The 10,142-nt window shown below is 49.3% G+C and overlaps 1 protein-coding gene across 1 annotated transcript in view; it reads right to left on the reverse strand.

Moving 5' to 3' along the window:
* The window catches only part of HSF5 (heat shock transcription factor 5), a 32,394-nt gene extending 22,788 nt beyond the window's left edge, over positions 1-9,606 (reverse strand). Inside the window, exons 1-2 of the mRNA XM_019546183.1 lie at positions 9,063-9,606; positions 5,857-6,237 (exon numbers count right to left, since the gene is read on the reverse strand). Coding sequence (XP_019401728.1) covers positions 5,857-6,237; positions 9,063-9,606 — 925 coding nt within the window. The remainder of the gene's footprint in view (positions 1-5,856; positions 6,238-9,062) is intronic.
* Positions 9,607-10,142: the final 536 nt, after the last annotated feature.

The following is a 10,142-nucleotide window of genomic DNA, read 5'->3' on the forward strand; positions in this document are numbered from 1 at the left end:
CTGTAGTGTTGACACAAAAGTGTACATATGTGGATGGCACGTGAAGTAGGTCACATTCTTCCCAGGTATGTATATGTGTACCTGAGCAAACATTCTGGAAAAAAACAAGGAAAAGGACATCCCCATCTTTAGCAAAACAGATAAATAGTTAGGGCACTCACCCAGAAAGCAGAAGATGCAGATTAAGGCACAATCCTTGCCCAGAAGGGGTTTGAATGCATTTCTCTCCAACTTCCTAAGACCCTGCTCACTCTAACCAGCATGTCACAGATTAAACATTATCCAAACCTTTCTCCAGTTGTTTGAATGGAAGCTGTGAAAAGTTTCTGCCCAAGGCCCTGCTCACTTTCAGAACAGCATCCATCTTACAGAGCCACATACCCTCTGGTTTGTTCTCTTCCTCCTGGTCCCAGATCTCCCTCTCCTGGCTGTTCAGGAGGCCAGCTTCAAAAATGAGAGAATGAGCCAGCTAACATCTCCTATGGTGTGGTGATTAGAGCACTGTGCTGGAAAATCGGAGATACAGATTCAAACCTTTCTTGAGAAAGAGGGACCTGGGTTACCAGCTTCCAGGTAATAGATTTCTACCTGCTTTTTTTTTTGGAAAGCATCTATCCTGACCTATCTAGAATATAAGAAATTTCACAAATCAAATATATTGATATTTTGATACATTTATTTTTCAGCAGCCATTTTTTTAAATGTGTGCAGAACTTGTACAAACATGTGTCAAAGTTACTCAGTCACTGAAAATTTAAAAATTGGAGAAGAATGAAACCAGAATGGTAACCAAGTACCTCCAGAAGCAAGACTCAATCTCAAAGGAATTTCATAAGAACATGGTAGCAATACTGCAGGAAGAAGTCCCTCCGCATGCTAAGGTAAAAATAAATAAATGAGCAGATGAATTAAAGTAAAAGAGAAATAGCCCTGAGGATAAGCCAAAGCCAGGATGCCCCACAGAGGCCACAAGTAGTCCATAAAATGTAGTTCGTAAGATAGCAATAAATGACAAAATCAAAAATCTGGCACACAGACTTGGAAGTTAGGCATCGGCACTGAGTCACTGCATACCATTCTCAATAAAGACTTGGGCATGAGAAAGGTATAAGCAATGGGAGTGTCTTCAATGAGCAGTGATCAGAAGTAGAGGTGCACTGATATATCGGTCACATACTGGATTGGCACCAATAAAAAGGAAAATCAACATTATCAATAATTGGCTTTTTTAGCCTGTGTAGCTGATAATGTCACCAATAAATGTTGTATGCATGTTCAGAGCCACAGCATACATGTGGCCAGGAATGCAGTGTGGCAGCTTGGAGAGCAGCATCCTGCCAGTAAGTTTGTGAGGGGGAAGGGGCATGGGGGAGGAAAGGGGTTATAGAAGGTGCAGATCAAAGCCCCTGCAGTGACAGAGTAGGGCAGGGGCAGACACTGCCCAGCCAGAGCAGTGAATGCAACCCCAGGGCTGGGAGCGGGACAGAGCCAGGGACAACTTGGGGGCACAGAGGAGCGAGGAGGGGGGCAGTTCCCTGCCACTGCACACACCCCCAGGGGAGGCATGGGGGGCATGTCCCCCCGCCCCCAAGATTTGTGTGTGGGGTGGAGGAGTGCTGCCCGTTGTCACCTAGGGGGCAGGGGCTAAGCCAGATTCTTCCCAGCGAGGAGACTGGGCCAGAGCTGGGTTGGGAGCTGGCAGGAGTGGGGTATGCAGTGGCAGTGCTGGATAGGGGGACTAGGGGGAATTATGGGCTGGCTGTAGCCCCCCTAAGACATCTCCTAGCACCACCTCTGCTTGGGATACTCTGCTGTCCTGCCTTCACCTCAGAAGCCCTGCACTAGCCACATGTCCCGTGCCTGTTCCACATCAGGGGGCTCCTGAGGGGAAGGCAGCAGAGCAGAGTGCCCTGAGCAGGGGCAGCACTGGGGGTGTGGCTTGGGGGACTATAGCCACCCCAAAATTACCTGTAGCCCCCTTTCCTAGCACTGATGCCACTACTGCCTGCCCTGCTCCCGCCAGCTCTGAGCACAGCCCCGCCACCAGGAAGAGGCTGGCATAGCCCCTGGCTTTCAGTTAGCAGCAGGGCTCCTCCACTCCGCACACAAATCCAAGAGGGCACATGCCCCCCATGCCTCCCCCAGGATTGCACACAGAAACAGGGAGCTACCCCACCACCTTCCCACACCCCTTGGACAAGCTGCCCATGGCTCCATCCCACACCTGGCCTCAGGGTCCTATTCATCTCCCTGGCCGGGCAGCACCTGGCCCCTGCCCCACTCCCTCCCTCACTGTGGGGGCCTCGATCTGGCCCCCCCATGCCCCTTCCCCTCCAAAGACTTACCAACAGGGCACTGATCTCCAAGCAGCTGCCGGGCTGCATTTCTATAAATCAGCTATCAGATCCATATTTGCTGATATGCCTGGTTAATAATCAGCTATTGGTATCAGCCAAGAAAATCTTTATCAGTGTGCCCCTAATCAGAAGATAGCATGATCTACTATTTCCAGGATGCTTTTAAGAAAACCCCCAAAAATTCCAGAGCAGGACTGCAGCTTAGGATGAGACATGGGTTCACAGCACTTCAATCGTGAGACTGAAACAGCACAGCAAGCAGTGGCTGCACACACAGTTGCCACCTCCCAAGAAATTGAAGAAGATAGCACCAGTTCATAAAGCTGTTTTTTGGGAATGTGACTGGGTAAACATTAGAGGTGCACCGATACATCAGGTTTTCAGTTGTAGCTGTGTTGGTCTAAGGACATAGGCAGACAAGGTTTTTTGGGTAGATGTGATATCTTTTATTAAACCAACTGAGTAGTTGGAAAAAAGTTCTTAGCAAGTCACCCTTCGTCAGACATATGGAGTCTCCCTATGCCTGATGAAGAGTGACTGGGCCTGAAAGCTTGCCAAGAACTTTTTTTTCCCCAACTACAGGCAACCCCCGCTTAGCACTCTTAATTGGTTCCTGAAAAACTGACCGTTAAGTGAAACCAAAAGTATTTGATGACCCAAAATGGTGACTGCAATTGTTTTTAATGACCCAAGATGGTGACCACAAGCATTATAACAAAACTTGCTGAGCGCTAAGTGAAATCAGGTATCAATTTAAAGTGAGAAGTATAGTGAAATAGTGCTAAGTGAAACAGCGTTAAGTAGGGGGTGCCTATACTCAGTTGGTCTAATAAAAGATATCATGTCTACCCAAAGAACCTTGCCTGCCACTGATATATTAGTTGCTTATCTGATCAGCACTTATAAAAAGGAAATAATATTATCAGCTATCAGCTTTTTTTTTTGGCCACTGTAGCTGATAAAGTTTTCCAATAATTATGCCTTCTGGCCAGGGCCCCGTACGCCTAGGTTCCCTCCCATGAGCTGGGGTAACCCCAGATACATCCCCATTCCCACCGGTGATCTGGGCTGGAGTAGAGCTGGAGCAGCTGCTGTGATATCCCAGGTGCTGAGACAGTGTAGACTGCAGCCAAGGCAGGCACTGTAAAAGGTGCCGAATGCTGCAAAGGAGCAGGGAGGGGTGGGTGTAGCTGCCTGGCCAGGCCCAGCATGACTCAAACCGCAGTGCCCAAGGATCCACACCCCTCAGGGTCTAGGGGCAGAGCCTGGCAGGGACCGAAGCAGCTCCAGAAGGGGCCCTTCCCTCACTGGAGTCCAGCTCCCAGGACCTCGGGTATGACTGTGGGGAAGGAGTGGCTCGGTTTTTCCAGGTCTAGAATGGCTCCGTGGCTCTGCCCTGGGCAGAGGGAGGAGAGTGGGGAGCCTGGCCCAGAGACCACCCAGACCTGGGCAGCCAGGAAGGCTCACACCCTCCCCATCAGCCCTACTGGGCAGGCTCAAGCAGCTGCCTGTGGGCCATAGTTTAAAGGAATCACATGGAAGAACATGGGCTGAGGGGCTCCACACAGCCAGTCACAGGCAATGCTAGGCTAGCACCACCTGCTTCAGGAGCGGGGGCAGGCAGCACTTTAATTAGAGTGGCTCTGAAAGCCACTCTAATTTAAGTGCTGTCACATCTGTATCAGCATCCCCACGTTTAGAAATGGTGATGTTTGAACTAAAACCGTGTGTGTGTGTGTGTGTGTGTGTGTGTGTGTGTGTGTGTGTGTGTGTGTGTGTGTGTGTGTGTGTGTGTGTGTGTGTGTGTGTGTTAAATGTAAAACAAATGTAAAAATGCCCTGCATTACTATTAAACATCAGGTATTGGATTGGCATTGGCCAGTATGGTTGGTCCTTCCATCAAATCACTCTGTGCAAAGCTGAATCAAGAAGAAATGCTTCTGGAGGATATAGTATTACCCCAAACATCCTAGGCTGTGCTAATCACAGTGATCAAATATGGTTCTGAATTTTCCCATATCTAGTCAATATGACAGATTTGATTTTTCCCAAAGCTGAAGAAAGGCCCTTGTGGGAAGAGTTTCCATGACGATGAGAGAATTGCACCAGATGAGATCCTGGACATTTAGCACGTGTCTAAATGTGCATATATAAATTGCAGCTACTTTGACCAAATGCAGTGATGCTAAGGGAGACTACAACGAAGAAAACAAAGAAGTGGCTGCAAACCAGTGTTTCTTTCTCGGGATAGAAATTTTCCAAACATCCCATAAGTACCTACAAGTTAACCAGGATGAAATCATGTGGAACCAACCTAATTTTCTTCAAAGACAGGATAACAGGCTTTGTGAACAGAGAACAAGTAGAAGATGTGGTATGTCTCAACTTCAGTAAGGTCCTTTAACATGGTCTTACTGGATATTCTTATCAGCAAGCCAAGAAAATATGTTGAAAAAACTAGGTGGATACACAACCAGCTAAAAACCAATATTCAAAGAGTAGTAATCACTGATTCACTGTCAAGCTGGATGAATCCATTTTGGATCTGGTACTATTCAATATTTTTAATATAGCTGTGGATGATGGAATAGAGAGTATATTTTAATTTGCAGACTATGCAAAGCTTAAGAGGAAATGCAAGCTGTCTGGAAGTTAAGTTTAGAATTCAAAATGATCTTGAGACATGGTCTGCAAATATATATAATGCAATAAGTAAGGACAAGCCCCTGCCCCTCAGTTAGGTAGGAATAATGACTTAGGTAGGAATAATCAACCTCACAAATACTAAATAGGGAACAATTAGCTAGACAACAATCTGACAGAAAATGATTTAGGGGCTATAAGCTAGAAACAGACTTCATCCTTGGAGCAGGATTACCTATGCCACGATATGTCCAGGTACAGCTGAGCTGCTTCACCAGGCAACACAGAAGTTACCCAGTATTCTGCAGGGTCAGGCCCCTGCCACTCCTGAGGCCCAACTCTGTGGGTCGACTGCAAATTGGGGAACCCCCTCAGGGTATGGCCCAGTAGTGCAATATGCATCCCTTTCCATGACACACATCTGCAAACAGGGACTCCCTGAAGCCATGGGAACATCTGCCCAAGGTTCTCCATGAGTCAGCTACTGGCATAATACCAGTAATTTTACTTGCCTCCTTTGAGATCAAAAGACAAAAAGCACTACTCATGTTTTCTGTCTTAAGATTTCAAAAGGAGGTCAGCAGAATTATTTCCATTTTCTTAGATGGGGAAGATAAGCCCAATCAAATTCTTCACCCAAAGTGTTATTCCTGTTCTCTGTCCTGTACCCTTTCTAGGAAATGTTGATGGGACATACAGCATTTTGAACAGAGAGAAGAAGGAATAAGCATGAAAAACCTTCTTTGCTGGGAGGTTCTCTCTCCCTTTTAAGGTATGTATATGTATGTCAAAGTACACTGTTCTAAAAATGCATTAAGTAACTTTTTGAAAGGTAAATGCTAGAACTATTTCTCACCTGTTGGATAGTAGGCTTGAGAGTACTGTGCTGAAGGTGTGTAGCTGCTGTATTTCTGAGAAGAAGTCACCATTGCCTGAGGCCCTTGCTGAATATGGACAGAAGTAGCATTGGGTTGCAGTGTGTATGTAACCTCTGTTGGAAACCTTTGTAGTACAGAAAATGGAACCCCTTTTTCTGAAAAATTTGAAGAAGTCTCCACCTGCCCTGGAAGCATCCCAAGGGAATTCTGCCATGTTCTGGGAGGAATTGGAGTCCGATCTAAGCCTTTTAAAGGTAAAGTGCTGGGGTGGTGGGATGAAGCAGATACATATGAGTAAGGTGATAAACTGTCTCGCCGAAAAGACCGATGAAATTGTCCTATGGTTAGCTGCCCTGTATTAAAAAGAATTTACTAGAATTAAATGGTTATGAAATAGACACTAAAGAAAGAAAGAAAGAATCAAAATAGTCTGTTCAGTTAAAGGGATTACATGCCAGGCTTTTCTATGAGAGTAGGAGACTAGATTCAATGACCCTAGAGGGCCAATTTCAGTCCTAAATTCCTAATCCATGCATAAACTAGATTCAACTTTATGAAGAAAGCATAATGGCTGGCCCTAAAATATTTGTCATGCAATATTCCTTGTAAAAATAAATCTACTACTACCAAAAACAGCTCTACCACAATTTGTAAATTAGTTAGATATTAGTTTGCACATTAAGTCAGCAAACCACATCCGAATTATTTGGAAAATGCAATTTGGTAAACCATACAGTATGCAAAAAAGCAGACTGTAATATAAGACAGTCGGACAGTACAAAGCTTCAGGTGGTGATTCGATTTGGAGGAGATTCGCCCTGATTCGGTGGCCGCATCTTTGAATCCAGATTGAATCAGCGGACCAATTTAAAGGTCCAAATCAATTCAAAGCTCTTCAAATTTTTGGAAAAGATTGGAAGAGCTTTGATGATGTGGACAGTCCCACACTGACACTGAACTGGTAAGTACTAGGGGCAGGGGAGGGGACCATGGGGGGACCCCCAGCTCAGTACTTTAAACAAAAAAAAAAAGCTCCTGCGCTCACCGGGTGCTGCTGGCCAGGGTGGGGGAGATCCCCGCTACTTCCCACTGCCCCACGCTGCATGTGGAGCTCTGCATGAGCCCCCCCAACCCCTCCCCTTGCTCCCCCAGCCCTCCCATGGGTGTTCTGCCCAGGCCAGCTCCGGCCCCTTAAGAAAAAAAGCAGCCAAGAAAAGACCTGGGACTCTTTGCACCTGCAGTGGCCTTGGGGCTTCGAGGGCTCCTGTAGAGCCCCCCACATGGCATGGGGCAGCAGAGATCGCTCCCCACCGGCAGGAGCAGGGAGTCCTGGGGTGTTTTTTTTTTCTTAAAGGGCTGGAGCTGGCCCAAGCGAGGTACCCGTGGGGGGGCTGGGAGAGTGAGGGAGGGGGTTGGGGGTCTCATGCAGAGCTCCCCCATACAGCATGGATCGCCTTCTGCCCGGCAGCACCGAGTGAGCACCAGGGCTTTTTTTTTTTTTTTTTTTAAAAACAAGGGCCGGGAGCTGGGGCAGCTGTTGATGGGCTGGGAGAGGGGCAGGGAATGGGCCTGGCTACCAAATCTCCAAATCAGATTCGGGCAAATCGAATCGGGACAGTGATTCGAATCACTGAATTGAATCACTGTCCCTCAAACCAGCCGAATCTGAATCCAAAGCGAGTACTAGCTGCTTCACACAGGCCTATAAGACAGTACCAAAATCAAGGCTGAAACCTCAAAGTCAGCTAAGAGAAAAAACAATGGGAATTAGATGCCAAATCTTTTAGATAGCTTTGAAATCTCAGCCCAAATATTTTATCAAAAATCCTCAGATGGAAAAAACGGTACCAATTTTCATCTTTGGATTTTTTTTAATTAACTATGAATGCTGGGAACCTGGACATGCCACCTGGACTCTATGCCTGGCATTCTAGGCTTTATTGTTGGTACAGGTCTCTTGCTTCCTGGCAGAAGCACAAAGCGGCACTCCAGGAATGCACAGCCGCACACTAGAACCACTAGAGAAACCACATCCAAGGATGGTGACTACACTATAAGTTGAAAGAGGACACAGTGGGTTTACAAGAGACAGCTGGCAACAATACCTATACTTACAACAGAAAGTGTTAGATAACCTCTATACCTTGTTTTAAGTTGTGTGCAGCTTTGTGAAAGGTGAGTAACTAAGACTAATCTTGTGAACGCAGCATTCATTCCTGCCTGTGGCAGGGGGTCAGGCTAGATGATTTGTTCAGGTCCCTCCTGACCCTAGCTACTATGACACTGTGAAACTATGCTGGGAGTATGCCCCTGACTGTGGCTCTAAAAGCTGCTCTAATTAAACCACCCAGAGCAGGGTTGGGGAGATGCGGCCCAGGGGCCAGATGTGGCCCACCAGGCCATTCTATCTGGCCCACAGGGCCCCTAAAAAATTTAGAAAAGTAATATTTATCTGCTTTGGGCTGCCTGTTATGCAGCCCTCTATGGCTTGCCAAAACTCAGTAAGCGGCCTTCTGCCTGAAATAATTGCCCACCCCGACCCAGAGTGTCTTGCGTATCTGCATCCCTGTGCTGAAAAATGGCGGTGGGGGCGCTCTAACTAAAGCCCGTCTAACACAGACTATGCTGATATATGTGATGCTGTGGTCTGCTAGATGCAGTAATTACCATGCTCCAGCTGACTCAATTAATTGAGTCTGCTCTGACAAGCTGCAATTACAGTGCATTGGAGTAGCCTTGCTGCACGTGTACAAGCACCCTATGTTATGGTAGTCTCACAAAGATGCAAGAGGAGAGGGCTTCTGAGGGTCAGATCTGTTATTGGACTAACTGCCTAGCTGAGATACTGACAGGTTTTGAAAGCTTAACTAACTTGCTCCCCATTAGGCAGCTAGGCCAAAAAAAGGTGTCATCCTAAGAAGTCCTTGCCTCTTACCTGACTCAGACAAGGTGAAAAGGCACATTTTCAAGATGGGGAAAGTACACTGAAAAATCGGTTTAACGATAGTGCAGGTCAAGTGAAGGAGGGGCTCAGGCGCAGAGAGAGGGACACTTCGGCCTCTTCAGCGTGGCACACTGCACGCTGAGGGTGCCTGGACCAGGCCAGCGAATCGGACCCCTCCCACCGTCCTCACAAAGGGCTCCTGCAAGCAGGGCTCCAGCCTTATGCCCCGCCCCGCCTCACCGGGCTTGTCCGCCTTGCCCGGCGCCGGCAGCAGCGTGTCGCCCTGCAGCGAGGTGCTGAGCAGGCGCTGGAAGCGGTTGGGCGGGCGGCTCGTCACCTCCAGGCCGGCCGCCAGCTTGGCCTTGTTGGCGCTCGTGAGGCGCTTGAGGTGTACCAGCAGGTCGGGGCGGTCGCGGCGGAAGTGCGGGCTGTGGAAGTGGTGCAGGGGCCCCGCGGGCGAGGCCGAGGCCGGCGGGGCTAGAGGGGAGCCGCCCGGCGGGCCCAACACCACCTTGCGGAAGCCGTAGAGGTTGAGCTGCCGGATGAAGCTGGTGAAGTTGGTCGTCTTGAAGAGCTCGGCGCAGGCGGCCGCCCCGTCGCCGCCGGGCCCCGCGCCCGGCCCCGCGCCCAGGAGCTCGGCCTCGAAGAGAGGCTGGTCGATGAGGAGCCCCTCGCCGCGCGCGTCCCAGCGGATGGAGCGGAAGCGCGGGCTGTTCACCAGTCGCCACAGCTTGGCCGGGAAGTTGTTGGGGTTGATGGGCGCGGCCAGCAGCGGCTCATCCATGGCGGGCGGAGCCTCCCTACCTCCCTCCCTAGCGCCCCAACCGCCGCCAACCGCAGCCCCGGCCAATCGGCGTCGGGCGCGAGGCCCCACACGCGGCACACCGCCCAGCCCGCCGGGCCGCGCAGGCGCAGTCGGGAGCCGCTCGCACCTCCGCTCACCGCGGCGTTGTGCCGGCGTCGCTCGCTGTGGCCCCCGAGCGGAGGTGGCTCTTGCCTGTGCCAGTCCTCGCATACTGGGGGGCAGGGTACCGCGTTGGGAGCGAGTGGTACCAGCTGGGGGCTGCGGGTTGTGAGTGAGGGGCACTGGTAGGGTCAGAAAGCTGTTTTCTCCTTACTAGGTCAGGACTGGCCATTGACGTTTACAGATGGGTCCTGGTACAAAAAGGGTTGAGAACCAGTGTTCTAACCCTAGCAGATGGGTGGACCCCAGCTTCTCAGAGTAGCTGTGACAGAGCACAAAAGGAGGATCACTCTGCTCCAGCAAAACTAATCAGACCTCAGTTTCGTAGATGTAAAGGTCAGAAGAGTTCTTAAGAT

Source organism: Crocodylus porosus, unplaced genomic scaffold, assembly GCF_001723895.1.
Source record: "Crocodylus porosus isolate Cpor-Errol unplaced genomic scaffold, CroPor_comp1, whole genome shotgun sequence".
In the NCBI taxonomy this organism is placed as follows: domain Eukaryota; kingdom Metazoa; phylum Chordata; order Crocodylia; family Crocodylidae; genus Crocodylus; species Crocodylus porosus.